The sequence below is a fragment of the Denticeps clupeoides genome, chromosome 20, assembly GCF_900700375.1.
Source record: "Denticeps clupeoides chromosome 20, fDenClu1.1, whole genome shotgun sequence".
Classification (NCBI taxonomy): domain Eukaryota; kingdom Metazoa; phylum Chordata; class Actinopteri; order Clupeiformes; family Denticipitidae; genus Denticeps; species Denticeps clupeoides.
The window spans coordinates 8,843,448-8,869,590 of NC_041726.1; the positions used below are offsets into that span (position 1 = coordinate 8,843,448).

Consider the following 26,143-nt stretch of genomic DNA (forward strand, 5'->3'; position numbering starts at 1 on the left):
AATAACTGCAATAATTAACAGCTTACCTACCTCATCAAATACTGTTAGCTTTCAACCACAGTCAGCTGGTCCCGTGAGCTGTGATTTAACCCAGCCATCAGCTGATGAGAATCCCATGTAATAGATATCTCATATCACCCTCATTCAAGTGAAGGTCAACTGTACCAGGTTAGCAATGGAAACCATGAATGCACATCAAAGTTGGGCACCTTCACTGCACCTTTATCTACATACCCAGAAGCTCTTTCATCCTCTAATTCCTTTTCAGTCACTGGTGCAAGGTGGATGGTTCACGTAGGGGGGTAGGCATGTAATTCAAGTAGCAGTAAGATAGTATTCAATAGCCAAGGGTGTACTAAGCAACTTTCTGTTCGTGACAAAATGTGTTCTGTGAACGAAATTACTCCTTGTCATTGGCAACATGCATGTTGTGGAGGAAATGACATTTTGTCTATGAAACAGTTTTCTGTCCTTCATACAGTACAGATTCTGACCACAAAATGTTGGTGTCAGTTTGGTGCACAAGGTGACAATGTGCAGCAAGGTTTAATTACTTTTGTTGCACAGAATGTATGCTGTGCACGGAAATGTGGCATGTGGCATTTCAGAGGCATGTCTGTTCTCGGAACAAAAACATCAAGTCGGCCCCTGAATGCACAAATTGACTTTTCCATTAGGTTTGAAAACACCAAAATCTTGAATGGTAATAATGCACAGCACCAAAGTCCTCTGTTTTCCATGTTTCCTTTCAGATCTGTCCAGTATTTCTCAAATTAAAAGCACTTCCGGCAAAAAAAAAATTACAAATAGCCAGGAACTGAAAGTAGGGGGAACCAGTTTGGAACATTGGACGCTTGTGCCTGCCTGGGTGACACATTGTGAAACAGATGTGTGATGTAATTCTGCCCCCCCAGCTGGCCCATTAATAATTATTACTAAGAGGAGTAATAATTACTGTGACGGTGTACAAGACAGAACACATATAAAGGACATCATAAAAAAAAAAAGTCCATAAATGTTCAAACGCTCGAACGGGAAAGTCAAAGTGCCGGTGACTGTAGGAGGGACGGTGAGGGGGACAAACTTCAGTTCGGCAACATGAGGCTGACTGTTGCCAACCCCGGGCTGGATGAACGGATCCCGTCTCATGCCGATCTAGAGAGGCTGGAGGCTGAGGACGCTGGGGACCGGCCAAAATGGGACAACAAGGCGCAGTACATGCTGACTTGCGTGGGCTTCTGTATTGGACTGGGCAACGTCTGGCGCTTCCCCTACCTGTGCCAGAGCCATGGAGGAGGTACCGATTCAGCTTGAGAAGAGTTTTCGAATGAGTGCATGACTTCTAAAGATTTTTGTGTGACACATTTACAGACGTGTTAGATAAAAAGTAACAAAACGTTTGCAGATAAATGACTTAACACCCCAGAGCAGTCTTTACACAGCACTTATCCTCAAAAGAGAGTGTTGTGAAATACTAGTTTTGGGCACAGTGAACATAACCCATTTTGTCGATTGTCATAAATTCATGACTGGGGATATGCCGGTTACGGCAAAAAGGTGGGCGGAGAAATTCTAAATTCAAAGAGATCGCTGAAGGTCTGTAGTAACTGATCACGATTAATCACCATTCATTTTGACTATGAAGGAAGTGCAAAACGCACATGGGCATGAACACAACAGCTATGTTATTATCGAGCATCACAGCAGCAAACCTCTGAGCAACAGGGACACCAATTTTTTCAAATGAAGTCTGCTAGATGGACCTCCAGGGTCAGGTCTGAGATCTGTACTGCTGCAATGGTCCCAGACTAATGCAAGAGGGTTTCTTCTGCAGAACGTTTTGCCTTTCAAAAATGAAGATTTTACAGAAGTGAAACCGTTCACAAGTTACTGGAGCATCGTGTGAGACAAAGGGCAACACTTGCGCGTTGTAATTACCCATTAACTGCTGTGGACATTTTTTTGCTGATGATATTCAAGCCACTTCCGTCTGTAGGTGAATCCTGTTGTTCTGTCTAATTTTGCAGCACGTCTCTCGGTTCCTTGTATGATTGATGTTCTTCCTTTGGAATGCAGGGGCTTTCATAATCCCATACCTCATCCTGCTCGTGTTTGAAGGCATGCCCCTCCTCTTCCTGGAATTTGCCATTGGCCAGAGGCTGAGAAAGGGCAGTGTTGGCGTCTGGAGGTCCATCAGTCCCTACCTGATAGGCGTTGGTGAGGTCTGAGACATGATTTACGGTGGAGATGAATGAATCTCATTCATGTATTCATGGCTCTTGTTTGGCCCAGCAGGAATATCTTCTATGCTGGTGTCATTCCTCATTGCTCTCTACTATAACACCATCCTGTCATGGGTTATTTGGTACTTCTTCAACTCCTTTCAGGACCCTTTGCCTTGGAGTCAATGTCCCCTTGATGAAAACAGGACAGGTATTGAGACAGCAAATTTTCCATCTAATCGTAGAACAGTGAGACTGATGTAGAGCTGATCCAAATCCCATCCATGTGCTGTCCCCTACAGGCCTGGTGCCAGAGTGCGCTCTGAGCTCCACGGTGGATTATTTCTGGTACAGAGAGACTCTGAACACATCAGCATCCATAGACAATTCCGGTGGGCTGCAGTGGTGGTTGGTCCTGGTCTCTCTGTGTGCCTGGAGCATTCTTTACATCTGCTGCATTCGGGGCATTGAGTCCACCGGGAAGGTTAGGGTGACACACCCTTTGTTCTCTTCCACCACAGATGTAAATGCTGAGCAGACCGAGCTGTGCATTCATGTCCGTTTAGATCATACGGTGGCCGACAAGTGCAAAACGATTTAACATTTCAAAAAACAAATTCACAACATGCGAAACACTTTTACTCAAAAGGGAAAAGGTAGGTAAGATAAACCAAAAGTGCATGTTTCGCGGGGTGAAGTAAAGTGAGACTGAGACTGTATGTGATGTTTCTTGGAATTATTTTAGCCAACTGTTCCACTTTTGTGTTTCGTTTTTTTTTTTTTAAATGAGGTAACCTTGTCCTTGATTGACACCACACACTGAGCTATCATACCTAGCCTTTCTATTTTGAGTTGTTCGCTGCTTGTAAAAGTGTTTCGGCGATTGGTAAATTTGTTTCGCATGTTGTTAATTTTTTTTACTATTTGTAATTTTTTTTTTACTTTTCAGCCACCATAGGATTCAAATGCAGTTACAGATTCAATGAGCCCTAGGCTTGAGCAACATAAGACATGACCATCGGCCACCAGAATCAACTCAGATGGATGTTAACAGAATGTTGTTTCTGACTGCCAGGCAGTGTATGTGACGTCTACGCTGCCATACGTGGTTCTCGCCATCTTCCTGATCAGAGGTTTGACCCTCAAAGGCTCTCTGAGTGGAATCAAGTTCCTCTTCACACCAGACGTGAGAGACTTGAACTTTCCGTTGATGAGCGGTTTCACTCTGCAGTGAGATCCAGCCTTTCACGTCACGCTCCTCTCAACAGGTTGAAGAACTGATGAGTCCGACCAACTGGCTGGATGCTGGAGCCCAGGTCTTCTACTCCTTTGGTCTTGCATGGGGAGGCCTCATCTCCTTCTCCAGCTACAACTCTGTACAGTGAGAAACTCTGTCTATAGTCAGTGCTTCACACAAGCAATTTAGAATCAATCTTTCCAACCAGTTTTAATTTCAGACAGAATGTCAATTTCACCACATTTCCTCCTCTCATCAGTAACAACTGTGAGCAGGATGCTGTGACAATTTCCATTGTGACGGGTGGAACCTCCCTTTACGCCGCCACCGTCATCTACTCCATCATTGGCTTCAGGGCCACAGAGAAATTCGATGAATGCATCGACAGGTGGAGATCACTCGCCTTTCTGCTGTGTTGACAGTAGTCTAGTGGTTAACCACAAAGTCCCAGGTTCAAGCCCAACTTACTACCATTGTGTCCCTGAGTAAGACACTTTACCCTGAGTGTCTCTATGGGAACTGTCACTCTGGATAAAAAATTAATGTAAATGGTCCATGCTGCAGACATTACTAGAATATTTACAATAATTTTTGAGATTCCAAGCTGGGCAACATGCGGAACATTGTGACTATATTTTTCTGATTTTAGTCCCACGGCACCTCCTGCTGTTGAGATGATAAGAAAATAAAAAGTGAATTCCTTCACAAAGCTATATTTCAGCACTGAGCAGCTCCTTCAGTGGCAGGCTGCAGCACCCACAATGTAGGATGAAGAGACTCAGAAGGTCTTTTCTGCCAACCGCTGTCATACTCTATAACAGCTGACCACACATCCAATACACCATTTCCATTTTCTTATGTGCAATATGGGTACATATATCCACTCTGTACATATTTACACGTGCTTAAATTATATGTAGACAGACATTCACAAATATATTTTAATGTACATATTTTAATGTTTAAAACTCACATCCACAGTTTTTTCCAGACTATTTATTTGTTTATTTAACTTTTTATATTATACAGTTGGCATGTTGTCTATGCTATTATTTTTTGCTGTTCTTATCTTGTACTGTCCACTTTCTGCCATGACAATGTAAATTTCCCACTTGTGGGACTAATAAAGGATTATCATATCTTATCATTCAAGTTTTTAACTTATGTTGCTGTTTGTAGAAATATCTGGACATTGCTAAATGCTTTAGACCTTCCTGATGGAAGCATCACGGCAAGCAGCTATGAGGAGTCACTCAGTCACCTCAACGCGACGTCACCTGGCCTGATCCAGGGACTCCAGCTGAAGACATGTGACATGCAGACCTTCCTTAGCGAGGTGTGAAATACAAAAGTCATATTCTTTTTTAATTACAGAGTTTTTAAGAACAGTTGAGAAATGAAATGCTGTACTGAATCATGCAGTTTGGGATGAAGCCCACATTAATCGAGGCAGTAGAGCCACCGTCAGCTTTTGTGTACAGATTGACTTTGGGGCCCATTTCCCATTCGCAGGGGGTGGAGGGCACTGGGCTGGCCTTCATCATCTTCACAGAGGCCATCACCAAGATGCCCGTCTCTCAGCTCTGGTCCATTCTGTTCTTCATCATGCTTTTTTGTCTCGGCCTGTCCAGCCTTTTTGGGAACATTGAGGGCGTGGTTGTACCACTTCAGGATCTAAACATCTTGCCCAAAACGTGGCCTAAGGAGGTTTTCACTGGTACTCTAGCAGCTCCACATTCACCTATGCTGCTTGTTTTTTATGAAAACACTAATCTCAATCTCATCATCTCTATTTCAGGTCTGACGTGCCTTGTGTCATTTGTCATTGCCCTGACCTTCTCACAGCAGTCGGGAAGCTACTGGGTGGCCCTTTTCGACACGTTTGCGGGATCTGTCCCTCTCCTGATCATAGCGTTTTTTGAAATGATTGGTGTGGTCATGATCTACGGGATGGACAGGTGCTTTAGGACCAAAAGAAGAACGTTAAATACTTATACGTTCTACTTGATGTACTACCAGTTTGATGTACTTCCATATGATTAGCCATCTTATACTGAAGGTAATATACAACATTTCAACAGGTTTTGCAAGGACATTGAGTTCATGATCGGTCACAAGCCCAACATCTTCTGGAGGACCAGCTGGATGGTCATCAGTCCACTCATAGTTCTGACCATCTTCTTGGCCTATTTTGTTACTAAAGTTCGAGAGGAGCTGACCTACACTGTCTGGGACCCAAGTTGGGTGTGTATGGGGTTCTGGTTATGGTGTTTACCTTCAATCTGGGTTTTATAATCATTCTGTCTGGATCTTTTAATACAAGTTTAAAATGATGGCTCTTGTAGACCTGGAATTTTTTTTTTTTTTTCAGGAGAACTTCCCAGCCTTGAGGAAAGTCACATACCCTGGGTGGATTTATGTGATCATCTTCATCCTAGCTGGAATCCCTAGCCTTGCAGTGCCTGTTGTTGCTTTAGCGAAATATCTACAGAAGATGTACAGCAGAAGAAAGAATGGAAACAAGGACATAATATTAAAATGAGCTGCCATAACGTTTAAATGTGTTCTTTGCATTTTCCTCCATTGTATACATTTACAAATCTGAGATGGAGGGATGTAGATAACAGCTTTAATACCTGAAAATGGTAAATGCTGCAGTTCACCTTCATTACAGGGCTCCCTGGTATAATTGGCCAAATGCTGTGATGCAGTTTTAATTGGGCAAATACTTATGTAGATATTTAATGTGTTGTGTAAATACCATAATAAAATAAAATTTATTACACCTAGTGGTCTAAATTTCATGCACAGTGAATTATTGCTTCCAAAACAACAAAGACAACCTCCATGGGAATATTTTGTGTGATTTCATCAGGAGGGCTGAACTGTATATATAATGTAAATAGGTCTGTACAGAGTGGATATATATCAAGATTATTTAATTGTATTGGGTACTAAACGGTTGACATAGTTTCTATGCTTTTTATTTGATTTTTGCTGCTCTTCTCTTGTATTGTACACTTTCTGCCATGACAGTGCAAATTTTCCACTTGTGGGACTAATAAAGGATCATCATATCTTATCTATCTCTTATCTCACAAAAAAAAACGTTTTATGTAGATACTGAGATTTTCACAGCAAGTCATGCTGAAATACAACTTTCGTGGAACCATTGCATTGTTCACTAAACGTGATGAGATGATAAGCTCTCTAGAAGTACGACTAACGTATTACCATCCACAGTCCAACTGAAAGATCTGAGTCCAGAGGAGATCAGTCAGTGCTGGTGTGCAGTTCTTCACTTTCAGATGAATAATTGGAGTGAGAGTTTCTCCGACAGGGCTTAGTTGTAAAATGCATATGTATTGAAATCTACTTTGTAAGGTTTTTCTTTTTCCATAACAAGAAAAAGGCAAGCGCTTCACATGGTCCCAGAAATTCAAATTGAGTCTTAGACAGGCAAGACATGACATGACATGAGGATCATTTTAAAATAAGGGAAATGAGAGCAAACCGAGCAGCAAACCCTGGGGAACACAAAGAAGCAATATTTGGGACCTCAAGGAAACTACAGTCTTCAAGTAAAGGCATTAAAACATCATGAAAAAGATCTTTAGTCAGTCATCAGGCATCTCATAAATGTATACAGCCGCCAGGAATTTGCCATGCTTTTTACACTACACTCACAATTACAGAGTTTATGAATAGAAGTGTCCAGAACTGTCTTCATTGACAGCAGATCTTTAATTGTCAAATAGATTTCCCTTCTTCCTGGAAGTTTCAGATGGATACTGGTGGAGAAAAAAAAGAAAAGAAAGGAAAGAAAGAAACAATGCATCTCAGGGTTATCCATTAAACAAGAGCCTCAGGACAGTTCTCACACAATCAAACCATTTTGAAGGGGAGGAAAAAAATTAAATCATTGCCTAACCCCACTCTTCCCAGTGCACTCTCGAAATATAAACGCTGTCCGATGACAAGCTAAGTGGAACACACCCCTGGGCGAATGAGCAGGAGCGCACATCGCAGCTCGGACACAGGCGGTATATATTCGGGACCAGAAGACCCGTTGGGTCCTCGGTAAAAACCAGGATGGCTGTAACAGAGAACCCAGCAGAAACCGATGGGCCCAAGACTGAGGAACGGCCAAAATGGGACAATAAGGCTCAATACCTGCTGACCTGCATTGGATTCGCCGTGGGTTTGGGCAACGTGTGGAGGTTCCCTTACCTGTGCCAAATCTACGGAGGAGGTAACAAGCAATCCTTACCGTCTTAAACACTTATACTGGCAGTTACTGCTCCCTTACACATAAAACATTTAAAAAGCATATCTCAAGAACATTATTTTCACAATTAGAGGAAATATTAATAGATAATCAGAATTGAATATATTGAGAATTTAAAACATGTCCTTTAAGGCATCTTTATTAAAAGTCGAGTTTATTATAATATATGTATTTATATTTTGCAATTTCTTAACTAGGCGGATGAATTCAGCTTTTTATAGAAGAGAATTCATGAATTGGTGAGGGTCATTTAGGCAGGATAGGATCGAAATGTGATGCGATGTATGGGTATTGATGTTCCTCTGTTCATGTAATTTGCAATGTTTTGCAGAAGAGTTTCCATAGAGTTGTTAGAGGGGGAACCGCTGTATGAACAGAAATTATGATGAACTAGAAGATCTACCCAAATGAGCTGCACAGCTCATTTAAACTTAAATGACCACTTCAAAAATAATTTTTCCTTTCCAGGCATGATCCATGCATTACTGGAACAACTTTCATTTTGAGAATCTCAGCCCTAGTGGATGATAAATGATTGATGTGCATTGACCATCCCTCAGGTGCGTTCCTGATCCCGTACCTCATTGCCCTGGTTTTTGAGGGACTCCCTCTTCTCTACCTAGAGCTGGCAATTGGACAGCGTCTGCGCATGGGAAGCATCAGCGTCTGGAACTCCATATCGCCCTACTTTGGTGGTGTAGGTACGAAGAGTGTTACAAATAAAGTGAAAAGAATGCCTAAGATAATGATTGCCCTGAAACATCTAAAGGTCTTTGTCTGTGTGTGTAGGCGTGGCTTCCCAGGCCGTCTCCTTCCTCGTGGGCCTGTTCTACAATACCATACTGGCCTGGGTGCTTTGGTACTTCTTCCATTCATTCCAAGAACCACTACCATGGAGTCAATGTCCAGTCATTGAGGACCAAACAGGTACAAGCAGACTTTTAACTATTCTCAGCTTATGCCAGACCTGGGAACATTTTGAGGTAAAACTTTCGGTTCCTGGGCCCAAGAACACATAGACATCCTCTGCACAAGACACCATCGTCATCAGATCTGACATTTAAAACATTTGTTGACTGTTTTGCACAGCAAAATTCATTTAAACCATTACACCCAGGTTAAAATAACAGAGGAGCTGGAATTCCACTCATTACTGTTTAACCTCTTAACCCTTTAATAAGAAAACAAAGTTCTGCTCCAATTGTGGCGAGAACCATCAGTGTTCACGGCTGACCATCACAACTGCTCTCCAAACCGCTTCTCCTGAACTGTTCCCACCCAAGGTTATGTTCCGGAGTGTGAGGCCAGCACCCCAGTGAACTACTTCTGGTATCGAGAGACGCTGAACATCTCGCCCAATGTGGAGACCAGCGGCTCGCTGCACTGGTGGCTGGTTGTGTGCCTGGGTGCTGCCTGGTGCATCGTCTACATCTGCTTCATCCGCGGCATCGAGACCATTGGCAAGGTGGGTGGTTCCCACACTTCTGCTCGCCAGAAAATAATCTGCTGCAAGGGCAGGAGTGCCTACAATAACAAGGTGGAGGCAAGAACATCACATAATGGCATCGTAAAAAAAAAAAAACGGCACCACAGCGAAAGCAATTCAATGTTATACAGACAGAAGGAACAAAGTCCAGTCATCTCATCCAGCACATGCAACACAGGAAAACCGCTCAGGTTCCATTAGCATTGCAAACCTCTTAAAGCTTAGGACAGAAATCAGTAAAAGCCCACAAAAAGCTTATCCAAATTCAACATTGTATTTGTGCTCCTGCTAGATTCTACAGTCTTTAAAAAAACACCAAAATAAAGAATGTGTTTGAATTCTCTGCCAGAACACTGTGGGTGTTTATGTCCCTTTACATACAGAATCGTGAAAAGTATAGCCCCATATTTTTTAGTTGTAATGAGCACAATTTACATGTCTTTACATGGTGGTTGTATCTAAAAAGATTTTTGTGTTTATTGAAAATAAAACGCAAATATTAAGTTTAACATATGCATATGCGGTTAAGGAAGTGGTAATCAGAAGGTTGCCGGTTCAAATTGCGATCATCCAACATGCCACTGAGGTGCTACTGAGCAAAGCACCGTCCCCACACACTGCTCCCAGGGCACCTTCCATGGCTGCCCACTGCTCACCAAGGGTGATGGTTAAAAGCAGAGGACACATTTCGATGTCTCCATGTACTGTGCCATGTATCACAATGACATTTTCACTTTCATGAAATGTGCTAACCCTATGGTTACGCTGTTAGCACAATGCTAATACAAAGGATGTTGTAAATGCAAGTAAACATCCTTGACAATCTTGACTTGTGATGATGATGATGGTTGTGCATGTTAACCTCTTGGAGAACAGCATGGGGTTTAGTTATGTCAAACTGTCCTCTTGACCTCGGTTTGAACATCTTAACAGGCGGTGTACGTTACTGCCACCTTCCCCTATCTGGTGCTGACCATCTTCCTGGTTCGGGCACTCACACTTCCTGGAGCAACAGAGGGCCTTCGTTACCTCTTCACTCCAAAGGTGACTTTGTCCTTTTGTTCCCTCACACCTTTTCCCATGCTGGACCATGTTGAAACATGGCGTTGATCAATCTAATCACATCTTCACATTCACAGTGGGAAATTCTGGAAAACCCCCAGGTGTGGCTGGACGCCGCCACTCAGATCTTCTTCTCACTGTCTTTAGCATTTGGTGGCCTGATCGCCTTCTCCAGCTACAACCCGGAAAAGTAAGAAAGCCTGATAATGCACACTTGACCCCATCATAAACCACACACACACACACACACACACCATTCACTTGTTTTTCAGAAATAACTGCGAGAGAGACGCCGTGCTGGTTGGCTGCATAAACAGCGCCACCTCCCTCTACGCCTCCATCCCCATATTCGCCATTCTGGGCTTTAAAGCGACCTCCAACTACAACTCCTGTCTGGAGAGGTATTACCTCCCACCTGGTTTGATATTTAAAAAGAACATTTCGAAGTTAGTTTGCTAAATAATGACCATATCATATTTGCATATAGTATCCATATAATCTATCATGTTTAGTGCTAGAATAACAATTTCTTTTCTCCTTTCATTGGAAGCAACATCTTGGCATTAACCAATAAATTTGACATTGCCGATCAAAACATGACAATTGAGAACTACGACAGCTGGATGGATTATCTGACAGAAATGGCCCCAGAGCAGGTGGCACAACTGCATCTAAGAGAATGCAGCCTTCAGACGTTCCTCGATCAGGTATTCGCGTTCATTCCAAATTGACGACCATAATATTTGCATTTCAGGTTTTCAGCTGTGTCCATTTTCTTATTCTATAACCCAGAGTGCATCGGGAACAGGCCTGGCCTTCATTGTCTTTACAGAAGCAGTCATCGAGATGCCGGGCTCTCAAATCTGGGCTGTGCTCTTCTTCGTCATGCTTTTCAGCCTCGGCCTGTCTAGCATGTTCGGGAACCTGGAAGGTGTCCTCACTCCGCTGTTGGACCTCAACCTGGTGCCCAAGTGGATGCCCAAGGAGCTCTTCACCGGTACGACGCCTAAAAGTTGTTTACCAGATCACGTGTATGCAATACTCGAGTTGGGGTTGGATGAGGGAGGACGTCATGCCCAAAAAAAGTCAAAACCATCCCCCTTCTAAAACGCACCCCCCCCCCGTTCCATCCCTTCTGCTATTTTATCAATCAATGCACAGGCCCATTTATTGCTCTCTGAAAACGCTATCCAACAAATAAAATGGAATCCATTGTAAAACACGGAATTGCGTATGATTTCTGGCCACTGCAGTTCACTACACGTTTTTCCTGCTGAGGCGGGACTGTCAGTGTCGAATCCGGACCACTTGCCCGATTGATTCCGCGCAGCAAACTCTTGGAAACCCATGTAAACAAATCAGCTGATTCAAAACAGGGTTTTATAATCATGGTTCCAGTTCATTATGCAAATGGTCACAACCTATTTTTTGTATTCCAGGTCTGCCCCATGTTTATTTATTTAATACGTTTTTTTTTATGTTGAGGACTTTTATTTTACAAATGGAAAAATGTGTAATATTGTGAAATAGTTCTTTGCATGAAATACACATATTATTTACAAGGAAATAGTTCAAAAAAAGCAAAGAGTAAATGCCCAAGCACTTTGTTGAACAGCGATTAAATGTGATTTGTTATATTGCATTTGTTTTTTTCACATCCACTCCAAACTCACACAGTTTTGAGGTGAATAAATACATTTATAATGGAAAACATCGGGAAATTCGGGAAAAACCTAATTTAGAAAAAAAAATAAACAAATTACATAGGCAAGTGCTAAGGGTGCCATTTGCCCACCCAGACGCCACAAATCAAAGTAAAAATTGAGTGTTTCTTAAAACTATTTTTTATTAATATGAAAATGCCTTAATATGAAAAAATACAAGAGGACATGAATGTACCTGTAGCGGTAATAATTATAATGCTTACAATAAACAAGTCTCCTGCTGTAGAATTCAAACAAAAAATATAAATTACATAAACATAAATTCTTAAAATGTAAAACTTTTTTTCTCATTCCAGTCATGCTAATATTTGGTGTTTAAATTGTTGTGGACAGGTCTGATATGCCTGCTGTCTTTCTCGGTGGCTCTAATCTTCACACTGGGCTCTGGTAACTACTGGCTAGAGATCTTCAACAGCTATGTTGGCTCCATCCCGCTGCTCATCATCGCCTTCTTTGAGATTGTTGCCGTGGTCTTCATTTACGGAATACGCCGGTCCGTTCTGTTAATTGTAATTGCAGCATAATGAAATCAGACATCAGGTTGGTTTCTGGGAAATCCCATTTTCTTCTTCTTGTGCAATTCCAGGTTCAGCTCAGACATCGAGTTCATGACGGGCCGCAGGCCGAACCTGTACTGGCGAGTGTGTTGGATGGTGATCAGCCCACTAATGCTGCTGGTGGTGTTCGTGGCCTACATCGCAGTGCAGGTGCAGTCGCACCCCACCTACCCTGCCTGGGACCCTGAATACGTAAGAGCTCCAACATAAACATCAGTCAGGTGTAACTTCACCTGCAACGTCTGAAGGCACCTTGCTCAAGGGTTCCACTGTGGCACATGGCTGGATGGCAAATCAAACCCAAACCCGTGTGCTACAAATATGAACAGCTGACTGCTGAAGCCTTTGCTGACAAAAGGCCAGTGAATCAGTAACAATTTGTTGTTTCCTGTGTCGAACGAAGCAAGAGTGTAGCCAAAATGTACAGAAATACCATAACGGGGACAAGAACAGGTGACACTTTGCTTGCTTCTTTTGTAGGAAAAATTCCCCCTGCCATGGGTGCAGCCTTACCCCGACTGGGTCATCGCCATCTGCGTTCTCCTGGCTGGCGTGCCCGTTCTGCCCATTCCTCTGGTGGCTCTTTACCAACTGGTCAAGTTCCTGATTTCCAGACAAAAGCGTGGAAGCCGTCACGCGCCCAACAATCCGTACACCAACCAGGCCTTTGAGATGTAGATATGCCGCAAAACCAAGGGAGCAGAAGCTCCAGCGGTCCATATAGTCCATATTCAGAGCTAAGACTTTCTACAGCACTAAGTGCACAGAATCATTCCTCCGGCCCACCAAATTAATCTATCAACAGTGGTTCATTTCTGATGAAGGGTCAGAAGATGACCAGCAAAAACTGGACAACACTCTCCCCACTACTGCAGGCTGGGGGTTTATGGTGAAGTCAATTTAAAGTGCATGAACTGTTCAAATTGGATCAATAAAGATGCAACAGGATGTTTTGTAAAGTTGTAGTTCAGGGAAATTGATTTGTTTCTTCTCATTTAAAGTAGTTCACCTCTTCCTGATGCTGATTCTCCATGCGACTCCTGACCTTTAGCGCCACACTTAGCGGGCGTGTTTTTTACGAGACGCACTCTTTTACAGTGTAATGAGGGATCATTTTCTGCTGTAAAAATTGGCTCAGTCACATCTGTTAATGACCACCATCTTAACGCAGCCATTTTTTCCTCCTCCCCTTATTTGCTTGAGGTCGATTTGTGCCCCATAACAACTCAATAAAAAAGAAGGCAGAAACCAGAAGTCATCACCATCAGGCAGCTTTAAAACCCTGGACAGGATCTGCTCTTTACAGACGGATGGCAGTAAAGTCACTCGGAATTCTGGGCGTGGCGGCCTGGCGTACCCGCGCCAGCCGCACCCCCCTCAGTACACGCTGCTGACGCCACTTTCCTGGAGCAAAGAGAACATAGTCAGACAGACAGATCTGGCAAATAAGAAAAATGGGAGTATTGGTCCTTTTTGGGATATTTTAGCTGGCAGACGTTCTGTTGGGAAAACTGTACAGAAAAAAAATTATAATTACAGAAGAACAACATTTTCTTAACATAAAAATATAGAAAAAGCACGTATGCGCTTATTCAGATTCTTCAAAATTTAGAAAAGGTCACTAAATCACTAATTGCGTTGCCCCAAGAGAACATCTGCCAGAAAGAAGCTGCATCACTTGAAATGTGAGGAGTGTGACGTACTGCGACGGAGGCATGGCAAAAGGCATCGGTAACAGGGCCGGTGGCGGAGAAAGACTACTTCGAACGCCAGACAGAAGAGTAGCTCCACTGCCTCGTACGGTACACAGCTGCCGGAATCAACACCGTTGCCTTGGTTACTCTGTTGGATGCAGCCGCTGGTCAATTTAACCATCGACCAGATGATTCTCATGAAGAAAGAAGGGTTCGTTTCCACATTCTGGCCCAGGGGGAGAGCACGCACACATACATGGAACCTGTATAAACACACACACACACGACACTGACCCCAGATCCACACCGGTAATTTCTACAAGCTTGCTTTGAACATGATGCATCAGCACCTCCTGCAGCAGTCTGAATGACAGTACGGCTGTGTACGCATATTAAAATTAGTTCTGAAATGCACCTAAATGAGTGGAACCAGAACCTCAAAGTCCCAGGGACCAACCCGTTGTGAACGTTACCTCATTGCCTGCAGCAGCACTATCTTGTAGAGGTTTTTGAACACACACTCCAAAGAATTCATCTGGAAAACACAAATAATGATTAAAAAATTCAATCCAAGTGGCGAGTTATTTATGTAGATAAGGGAGGGTGCTTAAGTCCTTACTGCAAGATCAAGGAAGATTGCATCACACTTGAGCCTCAGGATGGACATCAGTTTCTTCTGCATGAAGGAAGCTGCGGAGTGGGCGTAGCCAATGGTCAGACTGTAGCGCAGGGAGAGGCCAGCATAGCTGAAAGGGGTCAGGTACAGTTCTGTGTTCCGTGGAATTGGTCAGAGTAGGATACATGGCACAACGATATTAAGCGCTGATAATACACAAACTACAGATCCCATAATGCAGTGCACACCTTGCTGGCAAACTGAGCACCCTACGCACTGAGTTTGCACGGCTCTTTGGTGACTTTGCAGAACGAAAATAATTTCAAGCTGCTTCAACCTTTTTGCTGTTGATGTGAAAACTGCTCCTGTACAGATTCAGCCGCAGTGTAAAGAGCGCGTTCAGCAAGGCAACTGAAGCACTGCATTATGGGATCTGTAGTTTGTGTGTTAGCAGCGCTTAAATGGTATAGCCGTGGCATAATAGCAGATCTATATAAAGTTATCTCGCGGGATGTGGCCCGAGGGCAGCCAGTTTGACACCCCTGGAGCAGGATGTCACCCATTTGATACAGTAGTCAATCCCCTCCCAGTGGACATTCTTTACTATGCAAATTCCGTGTGTTAATAATGTTTTAAAGTGAAGGCCAGCTCAATCCTCACCCTTCACACACACTCACTTCTCGTTTATGAAAAATATTTACATAAAACACTGGCGATCGATAACGTTCATTTATTTACCAGGCCATTAGTAAGTAAGTAAGTGGCGTGTTAACTTGGCTCTAAGTGATCAGATAATGATTTAGTATCTCATTTAGGAATCACATGAGAGCTGGTGGCCATAAAAATTCTTTAGCACTGATGCACGGGGCCTGGGCGGTGAAGCCAGGACAGCCCTGCCCCCCAAAAAATCTTGAAATTCAACAGATCAGAACATCTAAAGAGGTTCATGATACCACAGGTATGCCGCATTTGACCATTGATTACAAACAAGGATTAAATTGGAATTATGTTCTAAAGCAATGTCCTTCAGCCTGTCGTACCTGGAGTAGTCATTAGAGACGTCCAGGGTGTTTGTGTCCACCAGGAGTCCACACCAGGGGAACAGGCAGTGCTGCGGCAAAACACGGACCCCCTCCCCGCCCATCTCCTCCCCCGGGGGGAAGTTCACTGCTACCTTCTGAGGGTTCACAACACATCCGTACTGCGGCACGCCATTCAGCAGCCTCCTGCACGGAGGGACATGCTAATTGAATTAAAATGATCAGGGTTTGAATGTGTATTTGAACTGGGCCAGTGTTTGGGTTTAACAAAAAACTTGTAATGAAATGCAGCCAGAGCAGCGGCACAGACCTGAGGAACGTCAACGCTTTGTGCAGCTTCGGCGTTATGAGCAGGAAGTCGTCCACCAGCCTCATCAAGCACCTGAGATGACCAGAGATGGGTGGAGATTTACACACCAGACGTGTTAGACCTGAAGCTTTAACTGGTGGCTCAGATCAGGGTCAGATACTGGAAAAAGCCCAGTTCAGCTGGAACCTCTACTGGTTGTTTTACATTTATGACATTTTTCAGACAATCAGTAGTGACAGGGACAGTACCCCTGGAGACATTCAGGTTTAGGTGTCGTGCTCAGCGTCTAGTAAGTGGGGTTGGAACCTGTACGCTTCCACCATCCACTATTTCAGACATGGACTTAGACAGACGCCTAAAGTGTTGATGTCACTGTCAGATTTTGAGTGGTTTGTCTGTAGAAGCATAAATGTAATTATGTAGAGACCATCATCATACCTCATTTCTGTGCTGCTTGGGAAGTTGGAACACCCCAAACCAAATTTCATTTCATAGTTAAGGCTGAACTACTATTTTTGCAATCATGTTATGTTGACCATTAAGATTATTGCATATACCATATGTACTGGTCTTTTAAAGGGTTGTCAGTGAGGCTTTTATTCTTGAAAAAAATTGGAACTTGAAATTACAATTATTTTAATGAACATTAAATTGAAATTACTGTCATAATGACATTATTTCATGATTTGAATGCATTTCAAAATGCATTTATTAAACTGATCAAGTGATGCATTGTGCATTTTTTCTTTATTCTTGTCCATTTATTTATTTTATTCATGGTTTTTGCCATGTTGCACATTTACTCATTTCTATTATAGGTTTATAAATTTGTTTATTAAATCTTTTTCTTTTTTTCCAAAGGGAATGACAAAAAAAACTAACAAAAAAAATAAACCGCAGCTCATAATACTTCAAACCCCTCCATTACGTTATTGTTAATGTTACATAGTTTATAATTTGCAGTCATGGATTTTATCATTCCACCACAAGCAAAACGACTGTTTGTTGAAGTGTCTTACTATTTTAATTTGCAGAAATTGTCATTGATTAATCTTTGATTGCCATTTAAATTAATTACTAAAAAGAATGCTGAATGTAAATAATATGTTATGAATGGAAATAATTATCATTTTGTAACATGTATATACGAAAACCCCAATTTCCATGTCACCTGTATTGTTTTATAGGGTGGACCTGCCAGTCGCAATACTGCGGACTGGTTGACATATGCAGTCAACGAGGCAACCGCGAATGCGGCGTGAAATAATTATATGTATAAGATATAAGACAGCACAGCTCCCCCTACTGGGCAGACCCAGTAGTGACTACCAGCATAACCAGGTGACCAACCTACCCGCCTCTCTCGGTGACATGGCCCAGCAAGGTGTTCTCCATGTGACCGTAACACAGGTTACACAGCATGGCTGACACGACGAAGCCCTGCGGGACTCCACAAACCTGCTGGAATGTTCTGAACAGCAAAATGTCTGTTAGGGAACGTGAGCTAAGGTAGGGTGTTTCATTCAAACTCAAACTCACCTCTTCCCGTAACGAATGACGCAGGAGGTCAGCATCTGTCTGAAAAACTGCAGGATGCCTCGGCCGGTCACATCGGTCAAGTTGAACTGTCAATGAAACACATCAGCTGATCAGATCCGAGCCGGAGCGGCAGCGCCCTGAGGAATCGCATCGCGGACTATTCTCACCTTCTCAACCAGCACGGCGTGGTGGAGTTTCCCGCTCTGCTGCTCCTCCATCACAAAGCCCTTCATGTTGGTGGATTCCAGAGCGCCTGCCTGATACACAATCGCACAGACGCCAATTTACATGCTGCTGCAGTGAAGACAGTATGTGTGTGTGTGTGTGTGTGTGTGTGTGTGTGTTGAGGGAACACACCCTTGTGCAGAACTGTCTCCTGACACCGTGCAGTGACTCCTCCCACACCTTAGTGAAATGTCTGATGGAGAAGTGCAGGTCCAGCACAGGGTGGAGGGCTTCACTAACCACCTGTAGCAGCTTATCATGAGGCAAACTGTCATACGCCCCACTCACATCCACCTGTTAGAGACACACACACAAATGATGAACGACACTCACATGGACCAAAATAAATAGAAAATAAGAAGCCAGTACTTTAACACTTCACACCTTAACAAAGTAGAGAGGTGTGGGGTTGCTCTTCTGGTGTAACGCAACGCTCTTTAGGACCCTGTGGATGTCCTGACGCCCCCAAACAGTCGAGCCCAGCAGAGATGGCGAGGATTTCACACACACCCCCAACACGTCTCTCAGGTCCCTCACACTGCTCTGGAAATGCTGGAAAAACATAAGACACACCAGGAACAACTCATTCAAAAAATTATGCTATATGCTGTTTGCATTAGCGCCCCAAAAATATATTAAAGTGTTCCAACAAATGCAAGAGGTGTTGGAACAGAACAACCCTAGCTTGTGCTGTTTGAAACGTCCCTCAGTCCGGGGTCCGTACCTTGGTGGCGGCGTCCCTCCCCACAAGGCGCGTGATCGGTCGCATTCCGTTTGCTTTGGGGATGAAGCGGATGCGGGAGGTGACCGTGGATTTGGGGAGAGCCGCTAGTTGCTGTGGACTGAGGGGTTTCCACCGTCCCTTGGACAGGAGCTCCCTGAGGTCAAGGTCAACAGTCGTCAATACTTTCCACAGCGACAGAACTGACGGATTTATTTCGAAAAAGAAAATCCATGGGTGCACCTGAAAGCCTGGTCCCTCAGTCGGGTCCAGACCTGTTGCGTGTAGAAGCGTAGGGCCTGCTTCTGGCCCATGCTCTCTGTGACGTAGAAGAAGGCGCGGACCAGGCCGAGGACGTAGCTGTCCAGCAGCCAGGCCAGAAACTGCCCCAGGATCCACTCTCGGTAGCGGTGCTCACTCGGACACCGGGCTGCAAGCAGCAACAAAAGCGATGACAAACAGACGCAGAGACCACCAGGTCACTCTGACGTTCTCAACACACCCACCTGCACCACGCCCCAGCCAACCGCAGCTGCCGACTTTCATCCGCCACACCACCTGAGCCAACGACAGGCCTTCGAACTTCCCCAGCCGGAGGAACTGCTTCACCCTCGCCAGGAAGAGCAGCCGGTTCTGGTCGGACCCCCACAGTTCATCCGGGACAACATAACCGAGGCTCTCCCTCAGGAACAGGTAGACCCGGTACGGCGGGCAATGGGAGGCCAGCGGGGACCCCAAAGACCCAGAGCACTTCTTACGCAGGAAGTAGGCATACGGGCACTTCCTGTGTCTCTGCAGCAGTCGGCTGAAGAGGGGCACCATGCTGAAGAAGCGACGGGGGAGCTTTTTGGGTTTGGCCGCCTCCCCGTTCAGGTAGGACTCTCCCTGGAGGAACACGACCCGGACCAGATCGGACCCCTGCAGGCCGCACGGAACACCGGCACCACCTTTCAGCTTCCTGTTCAGCTGGAAGTTCCTCATGCCCTGGCCACTATAGAGCATACGAAGCACCCGTATTAAGCATAGGATGGGCCGAGGTGGTGGCTGGGCGTCGGCCTTCCAGCTCAGGTGACCCTGAGAGGTTTCCGTGGCGACTGTTTGGGGGGGCTCAGACTGTACACTGCTGTGACTGGCTGACTGTGGACAATATGTTTTCTCGCAACGTCTCCTTTTCCTTGGCAACCCCTCACCTTTTTCCTCCCTCTTCCTCTTCTTTGCTTGTACTTTTCGCCTCCTACTGGTCCTCAAAACGTCCCTGTTGGCCCCCTGCGGTGTGGGTGGGGCCGGGCGTGGGGCCATCGTACAGAGAAAGAAACTGGAGCCCGTTTTGATGGAGACCCGGTCATATATCGGGACCCCGCAAACCTGGAACAGGCAGGTAGGGGGCGCTACGACAAACACAGCACAGCTCTGCAGCAGATGCTGGGTGAGGTCGGTGCCCAGCCGCTGGCTGACCTTCCTCCAGAAGTCGCTGCCATGGATGAAGGCGGGGCTCTGGGTGATCGTGCCGTGGAACTTGAAGGGGTCCGCATCTCCGGCCTGGTTGGTGAAAAGGTACCCAAACCGAAGCACGTTTCTCCGCCTCTTCCTTACCATGTTGTTCAGCACGTAGGCGAGGATCTCAGGTAGGGTGCAGACCTTTAACAAGACAGACCATTATTCAAAGAGTGCAAATAATTTGATATTTCATGCCAACCCAGCAATCCCAAAAGATTACGTACCAGTTACATTAAAATAAATACGTTTATCTGATCTGCGTTTGCCAGAACCACATAATGGGCGTTTAACTTTGGACAGCGAAATTAAGAAAAATTCATATAAAAACATATAAAATACATAAAATGACACTCTGTGGGGCAGTGATTAAGGAAGTGGCCCCGTAATCAGAAGGTTGCCGGTTCGAATCCCGATCCACCGTCCCCACACGCTGTCATGGCTGCCCACTGAGGAGACATTTCGTTGTGCGCACTGAGAGCTGTGCTGCAGTGTTTCACAACGACAATAACTTCACTTTCACTTGACTCACTAAAAAAAATAGGGGGCATTTTACTTATCCAGATTAATTTATGTTCATTTAAAATAACAGATGGCACGAAACCCTTTTGTCAGTAAAAGAATATATATATATTTTTAATAAATAACTAACAGTTTAAAACCGTCCCCGCTCGCCTCACCTCCTCCCGGCGGGGCTGCTGGCGCAGCGGCTTCTCCTCACAGACGATCAGGCCGCGGGCCAGCGAGCGGAAGCGGGACCCGTCCGCCGGCTCCACCACAGCCGGCCGCCCGCCGCCGCTGAAGCTCACGGCCGCGGCGAACTCCTCCACCGTTTGCACGGAGGGGTAGAGGTCGCGGAGGATGGCGAGCGCCCTGGATACGTCGCCGTCCGACATGTTCTGCGGGGCCGCCGCAGTTCAGACAGGTCTGAACTTTTTTGCCGCGGCACCACGTCCACCAATTACAGCGGCCGGGGGTGGGTCTTAGTCATTCCCCGGACCAATCACAATCCACAGGGTGCGTTATGATCACCAATCACAGAACAAAAGAGGCGGGTTCATTATTTTCACTATTTTTTTTATAATTCATGACATGTTGAGTTAATTAATGAGTTCACTTTTTAAATAATTAATTTTATTACAGATCTGCAGGTTTAAGCCACATTTAAGACAAGCCACCTTGATCAAATTTAAACATGTGACCACCATACAAAGACTTCTTTCCAAACACTTATTGTAACTGAAGGAGATGGAAAATAAGATAATCTCTCTCCACAGCATGAAAGTGCATGAATTTCAAAACAAACAAGTTACGATTTCATGAAATGTGTAAACTGAATATATCAGTGAATTGTGCTACAACTTCCACATTTATGGCATAGATCTGATTCTTCAGTCCTTGCCTCCAGCTCAGCTTCCACTTGGGGCTGACTCTACAGCTTTAATTCCCATTCAACCAAGTTTAAGCACAGCTTAAAAAGGGAACTGGTTTTAACCCTGTACACTGAGTAAACGTTAAACGTGCATTTTCCCATGACTGATGCGGCGCGCCCACTAGCAACAAACTGGCAACGTTCAAATCTGAAAAAGACCCCCTTTCCCACAAACACAGGCCGATTCCGCTCCTTCCGATCTCAGACTTTGTCTTGTGGTATTTCAAGACCTTTCAGTAATTTTAAAAAGATTTTTAAGGTCTTTATTTTGAATAATCTAATTTAAATGTTTTTTTTTAAGAATCCGTGGATACATTAATACATCAATAATTAAATAATTCAGTCTGTTTAATTTTCCTACTCCTACAACTCCGTAATATCATACACTAATTGGTATAAAACTATTCTCTTACATACCAGGAGGCAGAAATCTTACCAAACAAACCTCAACATAATCATTTTTTTATTAAACATTAAAACACATAATCGAAAGAAAATAAGATAAAAGTCTCTCTGACTCGAGTCTATTAGACCACCAGCAGATCGGCGGGTGGGGGTCTGAGGGGAATCTGTCCTAGAGTGAACCTGCTGGCTTCGAACTCCTTCAACTCTTCGGGACTCAGTTCACTGCGTGGGGTGAACAAGTTGACGGCTGCTCGAGTTGCTGGTGCTGAAACTGTTGCCGCGGCCACACTCCCGAAACCACCGGCAGTAGCAACGCTGCTTCCGCCCGGCATCCCGAAGCCCCCAGGACTCGGTGTGGAAGTGGAACCAAACCCACTTCCAAAGGACCCAGCGGTTGAAGAGGCAAAGCTGAACCCTGCCGCGGTGGGAGCTGGAGCCTCACCGAACGCGCTGGGAGCGTTCTTACTCACGGCAGGAGCCGCGAAGGAGAAGGAAGCAGCGGTGGGGGCGGACGAGGGTGGGGCCGAGCCGAACACCGGCTGGGGCTGGGTGGACGTGGCACTGTTGAAAGCAGAAGATCCTCCCAATCCGAAGCCAGCACTGGGTGATGTGAAACTGAAGCTGCTTGGAGTCACTCCTGCAAAAAAAGAAATGTAATAAAATACATAGCGTTATGATTAACTAATTAATTAAAATATGTAATATTTGCCCACCTCCTGCTCCAAAGCTTGACTTTGATCCAAACCCAGACGATGCAGAGACAAACCCAAAAGATGAGCCAAACCCAGATGGGCCAAAGGAGGATGTCTGGGATGACTGGTTGTTTAATTCCAACAGCTGTTGTTAAAGGAAAGGGGCGGAGTTATGAATAATATTCATGTGTTGTTGTGTGTGTGTGTGTGAATGCATGTCTTACCACAGCGGCTCGTGTGCTGGAACTCATCAACTTCAGTTCCTGGACTCGACCCCTCCACTGACCAACCAGCTGCTGCACAGAGTTTCCCTATAACACACACACACCTTCAGACAAGTTCCACGTTCGTCTTGCAGCGAAACCTAAAATAAACTAAAGTGAAATTAAGCAGAATGTGATCAGTGCATTTTATTTGTTGGGATACGCCACTCACGTAGGTCTGCATGTCTCCAGTCGCTTTGCAGCTGTAATACTCCAGTCTCAGCTCTTCAGGAGAGAGGTCGACGAACCCTGCAAAGGCCAAAATGCACATTTCACGGCCCAACGCGGATCCACCACAGAGTTCCGACGCAGATGTCGTTCACATACCTGTTATTGGAGACTTCAAGACGGAGTAGCAAGAAAACACCCACTGGCCGGAATTCTCCCAAATCTCCATATCGCTTTGGATGGTTTCTCTAAAAAACAAATAAACAAAAAAATAATAATTAGCGGAGAATGAGGCCACAATCTGTGACTGAAGGATCATGAACCTACATGTGTTTCTCGTTCTCGTCTTTTTGCCCGCCTTGGTCAAAGTCCGTCTGAGAGGCGAGGGCACCAAAGCGGTTCCTGGCAGAGAAGCTGAAGTCGGAGCTCTTCGTGTCCCTGCCACCTCCAGCCCAATCATTCCCCCCCCGGGAGAAAGCTGGCGGCTGGACGTAATTCCCAGCAGATCGCTGGTTGGGGTTCACCCACACGCGGTTCCCGAAACCTGCAGAAGTAAAAAAATATGTCTGACCGTCCAGGTTGGACATTTTCTATTCATTGAGTTGTAGATCAGTCCAAGCCCAATCAATAAACCCATGTATCCATGGTTCAGATCCCTGTGTTCAGAGACCACCTACACCCCAGCATATTCTTTTCGGGGCTCTCAGACCAGAAACAAATCACTAGTGTTTGGCAACGCTGACTGCTTAGCGTTGTGCCGCGTGTCACTGCTAATTATAATAACTGTTTAAAATATTACTTATGTTATTTTTAAATGTTACCTGAGCCGCCACTTCGTCCCCCGCCGCCGCCGCCGGACGTCCCTCCTCCTCCTCTCGGATGCTCGTTCCAGCATTTCTCGCCGTACCGGCAGCGGCCCTGGAGGAAGAAGTTGCAGACCGTCATTTCACGTCCAAAAAGGCCTTTCTGGAGCCCTGGTCTCCCGTCTGTCCGCCAGCCCGGAACACCAAAACAAACCAGTTCACGTGTCCGGCCGAAGCGCTTCCTCTGCGTTTTTGCTGAAACCGCGAATTCAGAATGAATGCGGCCACACCGCCACCTGCTGTCCTGGAAGATAACCAGTCCACTGCGAGGGAGCCGACTCTTCAATTCAATTCAGTACGATTCAGTTCAGTTCAAAGGACTTTATTTGTCCACGAGGGGCAATTTAAAAGGCAGAGTAGTAAAATTGTAAAACAGTTGTTACAGTTGTAAAATTAGACTCAACAGTATCACAGTTGTGATAGTCTGTGTATTGCACTATGAAAAATGATAAATAACTAATACAAAACAGAAGCAGAAAGGTGCAGTAAGGTGCATAATGTTTTAGAAAAGACTAAAATCTGTGTAGAGCACAAGGTGCAGTGAATGAAGAGAAAACTCTCCAGTCTGGTTTTCTTGCTTCCGGCCTCTTCTCCTGCTGCTTCTATCAGGGATATAAAATGGAGAGAGGGAAGTGACATAAGCGCTCAAATACCCAGAAAGGAATAATGGGAAGTAAAGTCCCAGTAAAAGTAAAAGTGATATTTATGTGTAAATTATACACAATAAGCATACAGTACAGGCCAAAAGTTTGTTTTCTTTATTTTCATGACCATTTACATTGGTAGATTCTCACTGAAGGAATCAAAACTATGATGTGGAGTTATGTACTTTGGTCTGGCTCCAACATCCGAACTCAAGTTCGATGTCAGGGCCAGCCTTTTACATGAAAGAATCAGCAACTGTGCCTTTGAAATCTGGCCTATGTGTTGAGATGTCTCTATAGTGTATATGGCTGCCTTTGACTGGCAGCACTTTACATTTACAGCATTTATCAAAAATGCACTTATGCAGTGTAACTTCTCAGAACATAAGCCACATCTACTACAATCAGTAGTAACAGGGACAGTCCCCCTGAGCACTCAGGCCTAAGTTTCTTGCTCAGGGGCACAATGGTGGTAAGTGGAATTTGAACCCCCTTATAGATAAATATAGATCTTCTTCGTTGATCTATGTTTGTCTATCATCTTTTCAAGGCTCATTTTCTCCCTGTTCTCAGTTAATTCATTTCATTTTTCTTGACTCATTTTTTCTTTTATCAGGTGTCTGTGTAGAGGAGGACTCTGTTGGAATTTAGGACTCTGCATTATGCCTTTGCGCCAATGCTTCTCTTGTATCCTGGAGCATTTCGCTTAATTTATTTCTTGTTTGTGTTTCTATTTCCAGTGATCTTTGCAGTTCCTAACACTTGGTTTCTAACACTTATTGTTTCAGCCTATCAGCATCTCTTAAAATCTGGAGCCTATCCACTTTTTTCTTCAGCTCAATCAAATCTATGGTTGCATTACAAAGTTCATTATGCACTTAAAATGTATAATAATTATCTGGGTCTTCACATAATTATGAAATACGTTGCTTCATTTTTCTCTTCAACATTTTACACTCTTTCAGATTCTCCCTCAGTTGTTCACATTCTGTTTTCTTGGTGCGAAGATCCATCAGCAGATCCAGCATTAAGGATCTCTAGGCGTCCGTAGGTTCATACAAAAGTCTTTCTTTCTCATTTTTATCAAGCTTGACTTGGTCGTCCTGTTAAATAATATTTCGATTTTGACCTTTTTCTTTAATCATCTTAGTACTTCTCCACCACCCCTTTCCATTTAAATAAACGACTATGGGGAGTGAATAAATATTCTTTATTCATCCAATACCCCCCTCTGTCCAGAGGGACTTCTTCATTATCTAGAACCAATCCTCTTGCAGCTGTAGCCACATCTACTGTCTTTTGTTTCAGCAACATCCTATAAGTTTGCTCTGATTTGGTGGATAACCTAGGGATGGACTTTGCCTAGCGAAGTGCGGTATTTGGTCCTTAAAAGTTAGGCCACACCTTGCCCGGTCCTGCCAAAGTACAGCATTTTAAAAGCCCGAAACTCGTTTACAGCCC

The 26,143-nt window shown here is 44.5% G+C and overlaps 4 protein-coding genes across 5 annotated transcripts; 2 read left to right on the forward strand and 2 right to left on the reverse strand.

Annotated features, from left to right (window-relative positions):
• The first annotated feature begins 1,028 nt into the window (after positions 1-1,028).
• LOC114769968 (sodium-dependent neutral amino acid transporter B(0)AT1-like) lies at positions 1,029-6,545 on the forward strand. Of its 2 annotated transcripts, none has more exons than XM_028963437.1 (12): positions 1,029-1,297; positions 2,077-2,217; positions 2,293-2,433; positions 2,525-2,706; positions 3,298-3,408; positions 3,491-3,603; positions 3,719-3,847; positions 4,639-4,795; positions 4,972-5,176; positions 5,258-5,417; positions 5,541-5,703; positions 5,831-6,545. In XM_028963437.1, the coding sequence occupies exons 1-12, from the start codon at positions 1,099-1,101 to the stop codon at positions 5,999-6,001; spliced, it is 1,872 nt and encodes a 623-aa protein (XP_028819270.1). In that variant the 5' UTR covers positions 1,029-1,098; the 3' UTR covers positions 6,002-6,545. The 2 variants fall into 2 exon arrangements, with proteins under 2 accessions (XP_028819270.1, XP_028819271.1); XM_028963438.1 differs by having other exon boundaries at positions 2,296-2,433.
• Positions 6,546-7,551: 1,006 nt separating this feature from the next.
• On the forward strand, positions 7,552-13,435 carry slc6a18 (solute carrier family 6 member 18). Its single transcript, XM_028964637.1, has 12 exons — positions 7,552-7,711; positions 8,308-8,448; positions 8,537-8,674; positions 9,031-9,212; positions 10,167-10,277; positions 10,373-10,485; positions 10,568-10,696; positions 10,846-11,002; positions 11,088-11,292; positions 12,353-12,512; positions 12,606-12,768; positions 13,057-13,435. Exons 1-12 carry the CDS (start codon positions 7,552-7,554, stop codon positions 13,252-13,254), a joined length of 1,857 nt encoding a protein of 618 aa, XP_028820470.1. The 3' UTR covers positions 13,255-13,435.
• Positions 12,240-21,111, reverse strand: tert (telomerase reverse transcriptase). Its single transcript, XM_028963246.1, has 15 exons — positions 20,896-21,111; positions 19,228-20,359; positions 18,965-19,151; positions 18,725-18,878; positions 18,385-18,552; positions 18,133-18,294; positions 17,943-18,032; positions 17,776-17,861; positions 17,591-17,707; positions 16,237-16,308; positions 15,927-16,112; positions 14,890-15,016; positions 14,744-14,805; positions 14,280-14,533; positions 12,240-13,980 (listed from the first exon to the last, which is right to left on the reverse strand). The coding sequence occupies exons 1-15, from the start codon at positions 21,109-21,111 to the stop codon at positions 13,877-13,879; spliced, it is 3,117 nt and encodes a 1,038-aa protein (XP_028819079.1). The 3' UTR covers positions 12,240-13,876.
• Positions 21,112-22,092: 981 nt separating this feature from the next.
• On the reverse strand, positions 22,093-24,228 carry nup42 (nucleoporin 42). The gene is made up of 7 exons (XM_028964359.1): positions 23,997-24,228; positions 23,503-23,719; positions 23,335-23,423; positions 23,180-23,256; positions 22,969-23,055; positions 22,766-22,889; positions 22,093-22,689 (listed from the first exon to the last, which is right to left on the reverse strand). The coding sequence occupies exons 1-7, from the start codon at positions 24,118-24,120 to the stop codon at positions 22,175-22,177; spliced, it is 1,233 nt and encodes a 410-aa protein (XP_028820192.1). The 5' UTR covers positions 24,121-24,228; the 3' UTR covers positions 22,093-22,174.
• Between the last annotated feature and the right edge of the window lie 1,915 nt (positions 24,229-26,143).